This window comes from Gadus macrocephalus, chromosome 1, assembly GCF_031168955.1.
Source record: "Gadus macrocephalus chromosome 1, ASM3116895v1".
Classification (NCBI taxonomy): Eukaryota; Metazoa; Chordata; class Actinopteri; order Gadiformes; family Gadidae; genus Gadus; species Gadus macrocephalus.
The window spans coordinates 17,449,237-17,466,267 of record NC_082382.1 but is presented as its reverse complement, the minus strand read 5'-3'; the positions used below and the strand labels follow the sequence as shown (position 1 = coordinate 17,466,267).

The following is a 17,031-nucleotide window of genomic DNA, read 5'->3' as shown; positions in this document are numbered from 1 at the left end:
GTGTTCCCTCAGCTCCTCCAAGACCTCCAGTATGCCGAGGAGATGACTGTGCTCTGCATCCATAACGGACCTCAGATGCTGTCTCCGGGGGATTGGGACGAGAAGGCCTTCCTTAGACGCATCGCCCGGAGGAAGAATCGCACCAAACCAGAATAAATACTTGAAACTTTGTATTCCAGGAAAACGTATGCATGAAAATGTATGCAGTGGACCCACGTTCCTATTAGAAGTTATTTATTTAAGCCTTTTCTGTTATTATTGACTGACGAGTTTACAATTCTGTGTACATTTGATGGACAGTAATCGTCTTTTGGTTTCATTCTAAACAACACCTCGTTCCAGTGGTGTCTGAGGTTAATAACGAGCGTTACAAACATGGCATCTTGAGAAGGAATTTATTTTGCCTCCTCCACTATCCACCTCCCCATGGTTGTAGTTTTACAGCGTGGGAGGGGCCTTCAGGTGGAGTAGAAGCCCCCGTCGTGTTTCCTCGAGTACCCCCTGTTTGCGTTATGGTGGGACTCTTGGGGAGGGGAAAAATATTGTTGTAATAAAGGAAAGGATTAACATGGCACCCATGTGTTTTTCAGGTATGGAACAGCCTAGTTGACTAATTTATTTCATTTCATTGTTCCTTTGGTTTGCTCTGATGATCTGCACTTTTGTTTGTTAATAAACAGTTTTGTTCATAATCATATTGTTAATTCATTACCACTGGAGTTCACCAGCTGTAGATGAGTTTGACCATGTATATCATCTCACCTATGGTTCCTTTGATGCTGTAAATGGAGCACTTCTGGGGGGTTATCCACACCCTGATGCTGTTGTTTTTAAGATTCTTTTGCTGGATTTCTTGCTTTTCACGTTCTTTTAGTGTCCTCCTGTTGGTTTACATTAAATATGAGCGTATCGAAGTGATTTTCATTTGGGGAGGTAATACAGTCATGGATGGATGTAATTAGCATATTCCTGTTGGCCACCTAATGTCGCCTGAGACGGTCTCCGGCTGGTACAAGGTCTGGTTCCTGGTGCGGAGGAAGTCTTCGTGGTGGTCATAGAGGGACTTCAGGTGGAAGTCGAGGCTGTCGTGGGGAACCTGGAGAGAAGTGGAGGAAGAATCCGATCAGATGTGCTTAGGGGGTTAGGTGCTGGGTTATATTTCAATGTAGTCAGTGATTAAGGTCTGCATAGCGTATCGGTTACATAATGCACTGCAATGCCAAGATTGAGCAGTGTCATGGAAATCGGTTGAAATTTTTGTTGACTCCGTCGCCGGGCAATCTAATCAATTCACAGAAAAACTAACCTGACTCATAATGAATTGTGTCAGTGATTTAACGCAGAATATATTTTCTCAAGTGAAAGAATTACGCTTCCCTAGCCTACACTCTAGTCAAACGCAGTGAAATGTAAACCTTTCGGCCGTGGTGTGTCACGGTCCTGCTGCTGCTCGATGACGTCGCAGTGACGTAGAGGCGGCTCCACGGCTCTTCGTACTGGGCCAGATGAGTTGGTTTATCAGAGATCTCTCTCTGTACAGGCAAACCACACGGCGCTTTGTTTAAGTGGGTGGTATCTTAACATGGTACAAACATGCATGAAACTAAACGTATTTGCAATGTCCTGATAACTAATGTCTTAAGTTAGCGCCGCATTCCCAGGCACAACAGAGGTGACCCCAGGCTCGACCAGACTCAATAAAAATCCCCCTACCTGTAATGGCTTGGTCCCCTTGAAGGTGTTATCGTTTTCTGGCTGAGGAAATGGAAAGGGGTCTCGGCTTGATGTGTTCATCTCGTGACAGGGAATGACCAAGCAGGCCTAGAGAGACTTGCCTCTTGGATTTGTTTTACTGGGTCACAAGCTACGGTGTTTACAGCCTGGTCTCTAAGCAACCACTGAACGCAAATAACCTACTGAGGCCGTTCTCAAAATCCTCACAACGCTGCGCTGTAAAAATGAGCCCGGAGCTGGAATGACCCTCTTCACGCGCTCTCACGACACTGCTCCTCTTTCTCACCCAAATGACGCTCTATTTAGGTATTAGGCATACATGAAACTTTTCCTCGTATATAATGAAACGGTGCGCTCCCAAGGTTCAAAGCTTGCAGAGCTCCTCTAAATGTGACCTTGACCGAGACAGAGCAGAGTGAACCAAGCACTGGCTTTGTCATAGAAAAAATTATATAATAATAATAATAATACATTTAATTTAGAGGCGCCTTTCAAGACACCCAAGGTCACCTTACAGAGCATATAGTCATCGTTCAAAACTATGTAAAACAGACTAGGAATAAAAGGAAAACAGAGGTTAAACATGAATAATAATAATAATTAATAACACTCAAAGACGCCTAAAGTGAAGGGGGGACCTCACTAACCACCACCATATATAATGATACTATTCTCTCTCTATGGCTCTGGGCTGTCCTAGCTCTACGATCCGTCGACAATAGTTTTGGACAGAAGCAATTTAACGCGGTCAACGTCAATTGCTTTTCATTGTCATAAAATACAGCAAGTTGACAGTGAAGAAAACATTGGAAAAAGGAGAACGCTTACTTTTAGTGGAGCAGCCGCCAATAGGAACACACACACACACACACACACACACACACACACACACACACACACACACACACACACACACACACACACACACACACACACACACACACACACACACACACACACACACACACACACACACACACACACACACACACAATTTTTCTAATTATTGTGTAGGTTCTTTCTTGACGGGTCGCCGCGTTTTGCAAAATGTTCGGTCGCTCCGCCCCCATAATAATACATATATACATTTAATTTAAAGGGCGCCTTTCAAGACACCCAAGGTCACCTAACAGAGCATAAAGTTATCATAAATCGTTTAAAAACAAGACATTGTGGAAAAATAATAATAATAAATGAATAAAACAAAAACAAGACAAAACAAACAATCAAGACAGTGATCGGTTAGACGTGTGCGAGTTTGAACAGGTGAGTTTTGAGTTGTGACTTGAAGGTTGTAATGGTGTCTGACTGTTTTATGTGTGGGGGGAGGGAGTTCCAGAGCCTGGGTGCTGAACAGCTGAATGACCGGGCACCCATTGTTATGAGTCGTGATGTCCAGCAGAGGTTGAGCGGAGGGAGCGGGAGGGAGTGTATTCTTGGAGGAGGTCGCAGAGGTAAATGGGGACTAGGTTGTGGAGAGCTTTGTAGGTGAGCAGTAGGGTAAGTATTGGATGCGGTAGTGTACTGGGAGCCAGTGAAGTTGGATGAGGACAGGGCAGGGGTGATGTGGTCAGATGATTTGGTGCCGGTGATGATCCGGGCGGCTGAGTTCTGAATGATCTGCAGTCTGTTGATGAGTTTGGTGGGGAGTCCGGTGAGTAGGGCGTTGCAGTAGTCTATGCGTGATGTGACAAATGAGTGAACTAGGATTTCAGTGCTGGATGGGGTCAGTGATGGGCGGAGTCTGACGATGTTGCGGAGGTGGAAGAATGCAGTCCGGGTGATGTTGTGAATATGGGGTGCGAATGAGAGGGTGTTGTCCAGGATGACGCCGAGGCTCTTGACTTTGGAGGAGAAGGGTGCTGCTGGGAATCCATCGATGATTATGAGTGGAGCTGGGGTGTGTTGTGATTTGGTGAGGGTGGATTTGGAGCCGATGAGCCTCGGTCTTGTTTCCATTGAGTTTCAGGAAGTAACATACCATACATACAACCATACGTCATCTCACTCCAAACTTTTTGTGAAACTTGCCAGACCTGATACGCCTTATTATGATCTTCCCATGTCATTCAGTTTTACAAATGTTGAGTCTTACGTTTTACCCATATTTACCCCTATTCACTTAGAAAACTTCCATTGCCAAATCGAAGCAAACTACATAAAATATGTATGCTATCAAATAAATAAATAATAAGTTATAATGAGAGAAATACAAATACAATGCATCTTATTAAAGATACCAAAACATTTGTTATTATACCTACATTCATTGTAAATACATTTTTTTATTATTCGCCACAAAACGCTAGTTAAAGATGATTGGCTGCCAGGCAACCAATCAGAAAGGAGCCTGTGTTTACCTGCTTTCAAAGAGCTGCGCCTACCTGTGGCTCCTCTGTCATGGCTCGTGTCGCGTCATAACTACAGAGGGACCGGGACGACCTGGGAACAGCAACCATGGACATAGCGCATTTCGGTTATTTTTTTATCTGGCATTTATTTGCTCATATCAATGCAGAATTGCCTTTATGTAAAGAGGTAAGATGATAACAATAATAACTTTCTCCATGTTTTGCATTTGTTTAATATTGTTCTGCATGAACAAGGCACACAACTGTAAAACGGTCATATAGCATGTGTGAGAGAAAGACCCTTTTTTGTAATGTGTTCTCATTAAATTTTCAAAGGCAATTGACTGCAACTTAGCACAATAGGTAAGTCTTGGTTTTAGGCCTATGTTGGAACTCAAATTGAACAATATCAGATGTAATATGTGAGAATGAGCAAGAATGAGCCTATTACTGTAGGGATATTAAAGTTTGAATTTAATATTCTGTTTTGTCGTATTACAGCATGTAAAAACCCTCTGAAATACCATGGCCTTAGCCCACATACACATGCACACATTTTCTGTTTGAAGTAGGCCAAAAAAAAAACTAAGACACAGCTGTGTCTTAAATATCCTTGCTTTAATGTTTTACTTTAAGGTTTCTTATTATATTTTACCTAGAATATATGTCATTTTCTAAAAGGGTTCCTGAAATATAGTTATTTGGCTGAAAGGGGCTTGTTTAAAATTCTACATAATAGGTGACACATGTGGGAAATGAACATATGTTTGTGTTCTGCAATCTACTGACTATCATGACTGCTTGGTTTGGTGAAGTGGGTCACTGGACGGTTTCATCCATACTTTGAAAATAAGTATAGTCGTGAGGAATCATTTTGACGTTGAGGTCAAGCCACTATATGGATTCACAAACATTGTTTTAAAATCATTGTGTCAACCAAATATGGTACTATACTGTTTTCTACCAGACTTGTAACTCCTAGTTGTAACACCTAAGGTACAATGCAGTACTTATCTGGTAACCTCCTTCTAAATATTTGCATTATAACGGCTGTATTTGATAAAGTAGTAGACTTTGTTATGGCAGAACGTTTATGGCAGACAGATACTGTGTCGAGGCTTATCTGCATGGTAATGACGCAAAAGGCACTCTATGGCAACTCTACCGCCTGCATTTCAAGGTGAGTGAGCTTAGAAGTGAAATGTCAGCAAGCATAGCGGGCAGCAGCTGCTCCCCCAGGTAAATGGGTTTTCTGCCACCAGAACTTACTTGACCATAAGCTGATCCCAATGTCCCGTTACCCTGGTTTCCTCATGTTTGTTAATAGCAAGCGGTTGGGCTGTGAGCGCATATTCCTATTCTTATTCCTGTTTTCTATTCATATTGATCGCTGGCCCCTGGGACGTGGACCCCTCGGGTAAGGAGATACCGTGGGCCCATGCTAATGAAGCAGCACTGATCAGGAACACAGAGCTGCCAATCTGCTGATGCATTTTAGTCAACTATTAAACTGTTCATCCCACGTGGTTTGAACTGGCCTTGGGGTATGGCTTTAATACCAACAGCAAGGTAATGCCAGGCTGTCAGTGACAACATCTTAGCTCAATCCATCCGCCTACTCTGCAATCATAAAGGATTCATACAGTAAAATAAAAACGATCAGCATAATTGGGTTTTGGGTGGGGTGTTGTTTGTTAATGAGCCACTGTTACTGTGTCTCAAAGCGGCGTTGTAGTGTTTGTTGTCTCTCCGTGGAACGGCCGCGTTTCTACAATAACTCTGAGGTGACATGTTGACCAAAGGACTGGTTCACAAACAACATCTCCCCCTGACTCATTCAGTAAACCCTGGAGGGATTTAGGTAGAACAGATGTGATTCCTTGATTAGAGAATAGAAGAAGAACTTATCGGGACAACTGGTGAGGCGGCTTTCTTGGGTAAATATTGTCTCCCAACTTTATTTGGGAAAGAGGTTGCTGGGGTGTACAGCAAACTGTAAAACACATTATTGATCATCACACATGCATTTGCAGAACATGGGTTTTTAATACTCAAACTCCATTCTCGGTTCTTATCACTTGACCCCCCGTTGCCTTCTTTGTTTTTCTTATGTTGATTTATTGTCTGCATGCTGGTTTGCAGTAACACACTAACATTTTAATGAATTTAAATGTTCTTTTTCCAGTCGGACTACCACTTTGAGTACACAGAGTGTGATATGCACCAGTCCAGGTGGAGAGTGGCTGTCCCAAACAAGCTCGATACGTGTACAGGACTCCCTGATCCAGTGAAAGGCACCCACTGCAGTGAGTTTCATCCCTTGACTATATTACCCAGGAGGTCAAGGCCTGACTAATGCTCTGTTTTTCCAAAATAAATGCTCAGACTTTTGGCAGGTTATTTGGCAGACTGAAACTTGGTGCCATGGTCTTTAATTGTTGTTTATAATAAGTCAGAATTAGTCAGGACTAGTTTTGAGCAGTATCCATTCTTTTGATCTTCCATCTTATCTCTGTGGAAGTGGGAGTGAGACAGGGGAAGTGAAGACACACATGTTCAGGACCCTTCATCCATGAAATCGTCTTTGAAAAAACGTCCTTTATTCCTGTACGTCTCTACAATCTTTCCAAATGGGCCCTTTTCCTCTAATTCTCTTCTTCCTTGGTGCAGCCTTCTCGTGCATGGACGGGGAGTTCCTGGAGATGAGCAGCCAGAGCTGCCAGAAGTGCGCGGGGGGGAGCTACTCTCTGGGCACGGGGGTGGCCTTCGATGAGTGGGACAGTCTGCCGGCAGGCTTCGTCACGCACGGCGTCAGCATCGACGATGACTCCCAGACCAACTGCTCCAAGTGAGTCCGTCCCCACATTAATTTCATATTAGATATTTAACCATTTAGCAGACACCCAAAGCGACTTGGAGAGTGAATTTGAGACAGATTGATGATTTCCGATTGAAGTCATCTGGCAGCATTTAAGGATGCAGACCGGTAGGTCGCCTCTCATCAGGGGTGGATCCCAGTATCGTTAAGCAGAACCCCCAGCCCAGAGATCAGCCAACCGCGGCTCTGGAGCCCCATGTGTCTCTTCCACCCCTCTCAAAAAAGATGTATAGCTATTTTTCTTTTTTCTTTGAAGAGTAACATGTTATTTTAGAGGTTATACTGTGACACACAAAAAATTATCAAACTATAGGCTATTGCTTACTTTATATATAGTATAACTATATATACAACTATATATTCTGTGTTATCTTCCTTTTAGGGGTCAAATATGTTTTGTGGTTCCAGCTTTATTTTATTTGGTGGGAGAGGAACCAAAGATTTCTCTTTTGATAATGAAGGTTGCAGAATCATAGCCAATACTACAGCATCCTGCCCAGTGTCATATATAGAGACGTGTGTAGAGACCGTTTCCAGACGTGTACCAAACAGTTTGTGGTGCTTTCCCCCAGGTCCTCGTGGGTTCCCATGGGGGATCACATAGCCTCAAACGTAGATGAGTGCACCACCACCTTGTCCTTTGCTGTGAACCTCAAGAAAGCCGGAACCGTCTCCTTTGAATATCTATACCCCGACAACAACATCTACTTTGAGTTCTTCGTAAGTATCCTACAGATGCAAACCCTGTATCATTATCAACGTTTATAAGTCGTTGGGTTTGTTAACTTATTTCTGGCCGTCTCTCTCTGGGTCTTGCAGGTTCAGAACGACCAGTGCCAGTCCACGGACACAGAGAGCCGGTTTGTGAAGCTTTCCGACGCCGACTGGAGTCAGTATAATGTAAGCCTGTGAACCCACAGCGTCTTGTCCTACATGGCTATGGTCTGTTTCTGCTCTTCAATCTGTTCTACTTCTCTCTGTATCAAGGTTAAACTAAACCAAGGCACCAACGTCCTGTACTGGAGAACCACAGCCTACGCTCTGCAGGAAACCTCTGTCAAATCGGTTCTGTTGAAGAACATCGCCATCTCAGGTAAGTTATCATCTGATATATATATATATATTGGATGTTGACTCATGGAGAGGTTATCTTGTTGCTGTATCTAACAATGATACCAAAAGTCTGTTTTGTTTGCTCCCGCCACTCAATACATAACCCCTCCCCCTCCCCCCCCCCATTGTCTGTTAATAATTACATCTTGGTTCCTGTTTCTGGTCCAGGGGTGGCCTACACATCAGAGTGCTTCCTCTGCAAGCCGGGCACCTACAGTGCTAAGCTAGGGTCCGCACACTGTAACCCCTGCCCTGCAGACTCCTACTCCAACAAGGGTGCGACCGTGTGCCACCAGTGTGAAACGGACACATACGCCGGTACGTTTGTTGTGAGCTTCCCTGATTCCCGCCACTGATCACTACAGAAATTCAGATTCTTCATTCATATATTCATTCTATTCATTCACTCTATAGTAAAGTAGCTGTAGTATACTATAATATACTATACTATACTTCACTATACCACAAGCTCGTTGTCCTGCATGAGTACGCATAAAGGCCAGGTTATCTCTATGCAAATATGCACCTGTAAAGTGTGTGTGTCTGTGTGTGTGTGCGTGTCTTATCCCCGGATCTTAATGTATGAGATGTGTTCTTTCTGCATGCCCACTGGCTGTTTCCTCTGACTGTTCTAATGTTTCCCCAGAGGCCGGTTCGGGGAGTTGCAAAGCGAGACCTGCATGTACAAACAGTGACTACTTCTACACTCACACCCCGTGTGACTACAGCAGACAGGTACTGAGCTCAAAGACCTGTATGTGTCTGGGGGAGGAGGGTTGGAAATTACAATTTGAATTACATTTGCATTATCTTTACTTTCAGTCATTGAGTGTTAGACTGAATGACTTGAGAGAGGTTGAGAGGTTGGCAAGAATACATCAAAATTGGAGTAGTTGCTAATAAAATAAGCAATAAGCGACATCCACATTAAGTACAATGCAGCAACATGAGCTAGAACCAAAGAGCTAAATACAAGTTTCAATTTAAAAGTCAGTTTATGACATATTCAATGAAAAACACTTTCAATTATAACTCTGAACATTTATATGATTGTGTGTTTATGTGTGTGTGTGTGTGTGTCTGTTAAAGGTGGGTGTCCAAACAAAACTACAGGATAGAAACGACAATAAAAGGGTTCAACGGTTCGGGATTATAATCAAATAAAAAAACAATGGTTGGTGATTTCCTCCCGCGTCTCTGTTCAGACCCAGATTATGTACAAGTGGATGGAGCCAAAGATCTGCAGTGAGTCTGTCCCTGGAGCCGTCACTCTTCCCGCCTCTGGCCAGCTGACCGCCTGCCCTCCCTGTAACCCGGGCTTCTTCCTCACCAACACCTCCACCTGCCAGCCCTGCTCCGATGACTTCTACTCCAACGGAACAGGTAGGGTACCTCCTCGAGACCGCCATCTCTGAAGCCTTCACTCGTGTGTTTCGATGGGCGCAGTGTATAACGTTGATTAATATGGTTTAATATGTCCAGTGTTACCAGTAAATTCATAACTTTAAGTTGAAGCACTTAATAAAATGCAATATACAATACAGATGTGTAATGCTCTGTCAATTTGAGGTCCTAGTTGGAATCTGTATCAATAACCATTGTACCATTGTACGATTGCCATAAGAATATTTTCAACTTTCTTCTTGTGTCTTTCCTACTCTCTGCCTCAATTCCCAACGCGACGCCAGATTGTGCGAAATGTCCCGCTGGTACGGAGCCTGTGGTCGGCTTTGAGTACAAATGGTGGAACACCATGCCCAGCAACATGGCGAGCTATGCCTTGCGCCACGAATATACCTTCAACATGGAGGAGAGCACAGGTGAGACGCGCTTCCACCTATCAGAGCCCAACGCCCCATGCTACGAGTGCCAGCTGAGAGGAAGGGGCTACGATGGTTGTGTGGTGATGAAGCGTTGTGGTTCTTAATGGATGTGATGTTGTGTGGTTGTGTCAGGGTGGGAGGTGGCCGGAGACTACATCTACACCGTGCCAGGAGAGCAGGACTCAGACTTTCTGGTCCTGACACTCAGTGTCCCGGGATACAGGTTAGGGCCAGCACACAACCATGCATACACGCACGCACGCACGCACGCACGCACGCACGCACGCACGCACGCACGCACGCACGCACGCACGCACGCACGCACGCACGCACGCACGCACGCACGCACGCATGCATGTACGCAAACACACAAACGCACACACATGCACACGCGCCTGCACACAAACACACACGCACGCATCAAATCACGCACACTTACAAAAAAACAGGGTTAGATCATATGCGAGCTGGTGTGCATTAGTCGGCTTTTTGTAGCAGGAGACAGCTCACACAATCTTATATAACATCTACTCAAAAGGCTGCCTCCATCCTCTGCCAAAGACGAGGAAGCGACCGAGCTGTCTCGGATCACCTTCGTCTTCGAGACAACGTGCACCGCCGACTGCATGCTGGACTTCCTGGCGGTGAGGACGACACTAACACCTACATGTCATGTGATACATAACGTCAGGAATATTATTGTCATCTGCAAGTTGAATGTGTTTAACGTGGTATTGGTGGGTCTCGCGTTCAGGGGTACAGCAAGATGAATCAGCACATTGTGGAGAAGTGGCACGGCACCACGGGCAAGCAGTCCTACTCCTACGTGGTCCAGGACAACATCACCACCAGCTTCACCTGGGCCTTCCGACGCATGCAGTCGCATGGCACGGTCAGTCCCACACACATCTTCATCCTGATAGTAATGTACTCAGGCTCTTTTGAAACGTTGAATATTAATGGGCTACCCCTCCCTCCCCCTGCTGGAAGGAGGCCTTCATAGCCGTTATCCCCAAGGAAGGAAAGGAAACGATGGACTGTAAAGGTTGTCGACCTATCGGTTTCTTAAACAGACTGTGAACACTATGCCACCATCTCAACCCAGAGGACAATATAACAAGAGTCTTACATATTGTAGAGCAGATTAATAAGTAGAGGTAGCTTTATTATTCTCAGTTAAGATGCTAAAAAGCATATGAATTGGTTCGATTGGGATTTGTATGTCTAGTCATCAATGTACTTGTATACATTGTATTAAGGTATTTTACTCCTCTCCCACTGCAAGAATAGAGTTTGATAGGAGCCTTCCTAAGTCCACACTCTGCTACGATGCTGCGACCAAAGTTTCCCCGCTAGCCCCAGTTTCTTGAATTTATTCATCGCACCTCTGGCCCAATCATACAGAATGAAGAATGATAGGATATATCTATTGGAGAACCACAGTATGAAGTATAAAGTTTGTATGCAGAGGATGCACTGTTCCCAATCATGGAACCAGGTTCTGGCCTGCCTCTACTAATACAAATACTGGAAAAGTATAGGTTATATTCTTAACATTTACAAAGCCCAGGTTAGGACATTTAACTACACTCCCATCCAAGAATTAAGTGCTAAGAAAATATAATTTCAACTGTTGCTCTTCCCACATCAAGAAACCGGGAGTAAGTTTACCTAAAGATCTGTCTGAGTTATTTGATATTAACAAAAAATACATGGTCACCTCAATGGGGGCTTGCATCCTCTTTACTCGATCAGCAGAATGTTAAAGTAACATTCTTCCCTGATTACGATATATTTTTCTACAAGAAGAAATCTCTCAGAAACAATTTATAGAATGGAATAAGTATAAGTTATGTCTTTCACGATTAGTTCCGCGCTGGAGTACGAGTGGAAGTGGTTAAATGTTTAAAGAAGTTAAACTTTTAAAGATCGTAAATGTATACAATGGGTCCGGTATCACGCAAGATTCTTATCAAATGGGAACTGAATAGTTTGAGCTTAACAGGTATTTACAGCTTGGTGATTATTTTTGTAAAAAAAGAAAAGGTTCTATTCCAAGAAAGCCACTTGTTATTGATATATTTATTGATGCTAAGAGCTCCCGAAGTAGTTATACCATGGCATCACATCACTGAAAAATGACACGACCGATGATGTGAAGCAACTACAATTTACAATTAGGCCATTTAGCAGACGCTAACCGACTTGCATCGGTCAATGTGTGTATTAACCGACTTACATCGGCTAATACAAACATTACGGAGTCAACCATGCAGAGTCAACCATGCAAGGTTGTTACATGTATCTATTATATTCATTAATTTTCATGTATTTATCATATTTGGAAAAGCTTAGATCAAAAAGCAAAGCCACTGGCCTAAAGGCTTCGTTATGGTTCCACGTTCAACGTAATGACTCCGCAATCGCTTCGACGCAGTCGTGAACCTGACTTGATTCTGCATCCGACGCAAGGAGGGTCCGCAAGGACGTAATGGGTCCGTAGACCCCCTTGCGTTGCGTCTACATCCAACCATCTACCTTTACTGTCAACAGAGGAACCACACGAGCGACGTGGCCAAGATCTACTCCGTCCTCGTCACCAACGCCGTCGACGGCGTGGCCTCCCGTTGTCGCCAGTGTGCGGCGGGGTCGTCGGACCTCTCCGCCTGCGTGCCCTGCCCGCCCGGACACTACATGGTCAACGGCACGGGCGTGTGTGAGAGCTGCCCATCCAACACCATCATCAGGCCCCAGCAGACGGTGGGGAGGGAGGCCTGCGTGCCCTGCGGACCCAACACCTCCACCAACCAGGTCAGGAGGGAGGAGCGCAGTAGAGCACGGGCTGGGGGCCCTAGGATGAACGGGGAGTTCTTATCACTGCCATTCACTGCTGTCCTTGGTTATATCATCTTCCTTCCGATTGTTATGGTACAATTTTTTCTTAATTGACATAGCATTTTCTTTAGCCTAAGCTAACCAATTTTATTCATCCCCCAGGGGAAGTGAAGGTTTAGCAGCTGCACGAATCAGTATGGAAGCAATGCGGCCACGAAAAAGAGGAATGATGCCTTATCCGTGGTTACAGCTCAACACTTGGAGCCACAGACTCTCAAACTAATCGAGGTCTGTTCCTCCACTTTGTCCTCCAGGCCCGCTCAGCCTGCGTCAGCGACTGTACCCTACATGTGAACAGCGGAGCAGGCCAGCACCTGCACTACAACTTCTCCTCCCTGGCCAACCTCACAGGCTTCAGGAGCAGCCCCCGCTTCACCAGCCGAGGCCTGCGATACTTCCAGCACTTCCACCTCGGGCTGTGTGGGGAAGAGGTGGGAATTAATTTAAATTATTGACGTTTTTATCCTTATTGACTCATATTCAGACACAGGACATTATCGAGCAGATAAGGCTATTAAATGGGGGTGTAGAGTCCATAGCTTATTCTTTTACAACTAGGAAGTTAAATTCTTAGCAAAAAGGCACTGGGTTCAATTCCCCATTTTCCAGCACATAGACAGCCACCCCAGCCTAAACTACCAACCTCCAGGGCCCACTGTCAAAACCCAAACACCAACACTTGGATGTGAACCTTTGGGAATCCCTGTACCTTTTCTGACCAGGTGTTTATGCATGAACGATGGAAGTGTTTGACCCCCAATGGCCTCGTCCTCCTTTCCCCACAGGACAGACAGCTGGCCGTGTGTGTGGACAACGTGACGGAGCAGCGGAGGGAGGTGAGAGGCTATGCCTGCCAGTCCATGGTGGTCCCCTCCGACACCAGGGGCCAGGGACTGGTCTCCTCCCAGCCCTTTGTGATCGCCGACATGTTGCTGGGTAAGGGCTGAGAGCTGCTTCATGTTATCCTCTTCTAGTACATCTGTCTATGAATCTCTGTCTGTCTGTCTGTCTGTCTGTCTGTCTGTCTGTCTGTCTGTCTGTCTGTCTGTCTGTCTGTCTGTCTGTCTGTCTGTCTGTCTGTCTGTCTAAATATCTGTTCGCCTGTCTATATGTCTGTCGAAGTCTGCAATGAAAACATTTAATATAGTGCATAGCATATTGTACATGAGTATTGCAATGTACTGAAGTATGTTAAAGATTAAATATGATATGTAGTAGTACTAATATGCATATTCAGACGACATGTATAACGTAATGACATGTGTGTCTTTTCCTTTGTGCAGGAGTGACCACAGAAAATTCCCTAGATCGCATTTCTTCTCTGGAAAACATGTTCCCTGTGAACATCGGTCTGCCTGATGTCATATTTTATTACAGGTTACACAGCTGATTCATATTTTGTCTATTGTTCTATTGTGACGATGCAAGAGTAATCAAAGACATAAAAAAAACTAAATTGCATTTGACATTAATGATTCATTGTGTCTGTAGGGCCAGTGAGACAACGCAGGCTTGTAAACAGGGCCGATCGACCACGATCAGAATGAGATGTGATCCTACTGTGACAGCCAGCCACCAAATCTCTCTACCCAGGTACGTTACAACGCCTGCACACAGGATCGGAGTCATTCAATTAACAAAGAACGTGACGTATTGCAAATGTCTGATTCTGCAGCATGCCATCTCGTGTCCTCAAGCTCGCAGGATATTGTGGAATTTACCAAAGGGTTTTTCAATAGCCTAAATAAAAATGTGATGATTTTCCATTACAAACAATGCCCCTTGTGGTTCATTTAGAGAACTACATCCTCTTTACTGGAAGACAACACATTTTTATCCTGAATTGTTTCCTTCCACAGTGCCTGTCCGGAGGGGACGTGCAACGGCTGCTCCTTCCACTTCTTGTGGCGTAGCCAGTTTGCATGTCCGCTCTGCACCTCAGACCACTACAGAGAGATCGTCAGCGCATGTGTCCAAGGAATACAGGTAGGAAACTAAAACCTCATCATATGTACAATACACTTAAGAAAATATGGGAGTTATAAATAATAATGTGTGTGTGTGTTGTTGTAGAGAACGACCTATGTGTGGCAGCAGCCCCTGCAGTGTTACGCTGGGGTTTCCCTGCCAGCACAGCGAGTCAATGCCTGCGTGAGCCTGGATTTCTGGCTTAAGTTTGGTGTTTCCACGGGAACAGTGGCTGCTTTGCTGCTTATCGGGGTGATCTGTTACTTCTGGAAGAGGGCGCGCAAGTAAGACCTCTCTCTCTCTCGCTCTCTCTTTCTCTAGCTCTCATTCTCTTTCTCTTGCTCTTTATCTCTCTCATTCTCTTTAACTTTCTCTCTCACTCTCTCTTTCTCTTTCTCTCTCTTATCTTTCTCTATCCCCTTCTGCCGACTCGGGGTCTATACACTTATCTTTAACCAGTTACTTATTGCATGAGAAGTGACTTGTAGATACCCTCATCAACATGTAACACTAAAAAAGTAATCAGAAATCGACTAAGAAAGAAAGACCAAAAAAACAAAACAGGACCAATATGAAAGTGCAAAAGTCCAAGTGCAAACTCAAATCTATTTAAACATTTAAAGTCCAACCCGTGAAGTCTGAAAGCCATTTAGCCTTAAGACTTAACTACATTTGCCATAGTGCCATTCTTTACAGCAGGGCAGAGAGCAGGTTGGCCCTGTGATACTCCTCCAGTAGGTAAACGCTGTGTGTGCTGCTGAGAGACACCACACACACACCTTTTACCGACTGGAGAAATCCTCACAACACAGGGCCAGAGAGCAGGTTGGCCCTGTTTACTGAGGTCTCCTCCAGCTGGTTAACACTGTGTTACTATGCCTCTCCCCAGGCTGGAGTTCAAGTACTCCAAGCTGATGACTGCTGGAGACAAAGAGGAGTGTGAGCTCCCGGCGGCCGACAGCTGTGCCATCATGGAGGGGGAGGACGCTGAGGACGACCTCATCTACCTCACCAAGAAGTCCTTCTTCCACAAGGCCAAGAGTTACTCCAGAGAGGTCAGCCCCAGCCCCGCCCCCCAAACACACGCACGCACACGTTCCAACACACACGGCATACAAACAGACATACACACACATCGTACACACACACTCATTACACACACACACACACACACACACACACACACACACACACACACACACACACACACACACACACACACACACACACACACACACACACATACACACACTCTCATCATACACACACAATACACACTCTACAAACAAACACACACACACCGTATGCACACACATCATACACAATCACACACACACACACACACACACACACACACACACACACCGTATGCACACACATCATACACAATCACACACACACACACACACACACACACACACACACACACACACACACACACACACACACACACACACACACACACACACACACACACACACACACACACCGTATGCACACACCATACGTACACACACACATGTCCCCCCAGGTACACACACAGGTAGGCCTATATATAACCAAGCAGGAAGATACTTAAATTTTGTGTGTATGATTCTTTTGTTCAGAGGACTTCAGATGGATTTGATTCGGTTCCATTGAAGTCGTCTGCATCGAGCCTGCTGAGAAACGAAGAGGACATGGATGAGTGCTGAATAAGAGAAACAAGCAGAACCAGTTCTTCAGACCACATTGAGCAGGCTTTGCGTGGGTGGTTTCTAATAAACGGTAGAGTTGCATCTCTAGGGGATGGCTCAAAAAGGTCAAAGATGAGATCTATAACCTAAAACAATGTCACAATACTTGAGAAAGTGTAGGATTTTTATTTTATTTATTGTTTTTTTGTGTTTTTCTGCCTGACGAAATTTGTATTATTTCAAAAGAGTGTTACATGTGCCAAAACCTGTAATATCCAACATAATATCTTCAATACAAAAGTAGACCTATCTGTATTGGGGTATAATGTACTTTAAAGATTTTATAGACCTCACATAAGCTACACGTTTATGTTGGACAATTGTCTCGAACTGTACGTTTAATGATTTAATATTTGAAATGTTCACCTATAGGCCGACTGTGAAGATGTCGGTAGTCCTATGTGTGATATAGAGTGTTTTAGATTCGGCTATGACATCCTATCTGCCTTTGATACAATGTTGTAACCGTTTTTTTTAAGTTTCCATTATTTGTATTTTATGAACCATAAAAATTGTTTTTATAAAAAACTGAA

General features: G+C 44.5%; 3 protein-coding genes across 4 annotated transcripts in view; 2 read left to right on the top strand and 1 right to left on the bottom strand.

Moving 5' to 3' along the window:
• smc5 (structural maintenance of chromosomes 5) overlaps nt 1–692 on the top strand; it is a 14,039-nt gene extending 13,347 nt beyond the window's left edge. Inside the window, exon 24 of the mRNA XM_060050733.1 lies at nt 13–692. Coding sequence (XP_059906716.1) covers nt 13–156 — 144 coding nt within the window. The 3' untranslated portion in view covers nt 157–692. The remainder of the gene's footprint in view (nt 1–12) is intronic.
• Nucleotides 11–2,155, bottom strand: cfap276 (cilia and flagella associated protein 276). The gene is made up of 5 exons (XM_060050773.1): nt 1,714–2,155; nt 1,416–1,532; nt 981–1,096; nt 763–881; nt 11–523 (listed from the first exon to the last, which is right to left on the bottom strand). The coding sequence occupies exons 1-5, from the start codon at nt 1,792–1,794 to the stop codon at nt 459–461; spliced, it is 498 nt and encodes a 165-aa protein (XP_059906756.1). The 5' UTR covers nt 1,795–2,155; the 3' UTR covers nt 11–458.
• On the top strand, nt 1,913–17,031 carry elapor1 (endosome-lysosome associated apoptosis and autophagy regulator 1). 2 transcript variants are annotated; one of them, XM_060050751.1, is made up of 22 exons: nt 1,913–2,040; nt 6,271–6,391; nt 6,756–6,933; nt 7,536–7,683; nt 7,783–7,863; nt 7,951–8,056; nt 8,245–8,394; nt 8,723–8,811; nt 9,282–9,459; nt 9,765–9,896; nt 10,032–10,122; nt 10,438–10,543; nt 10,654–10,791; nt 12,453–12,710; nt 13,049–13,225; nt 13,580–13,730; nt 14,078–14,171; nt 14,286–14,387; nt 14,654–14,780; nt 14,868–15,046; nt 15,652–15,817; nt 16,370–17,031. In XM_060050751.1, exons 2-22 carry the CDS (start codon nt 6,304–6,306, stop codon nt 16,454–16,456), a joined length of 2,826 nt encoding a protein of 941 aa, XP_059906734.1. In that variant the 5' UTR covers nt 1,913–2,040; nt 6,271–6,303; the 3' UTR covers nt 16,457–17,031. The 2 variants fall into 2 exon arrangements, with proteins under 2 accessions (XP_059906734.1, XP_059906727.1); XM_060050744.1 differs by lacking the exon at nt 1,913–2,040 and adding an exon at nt 4,025–4,272.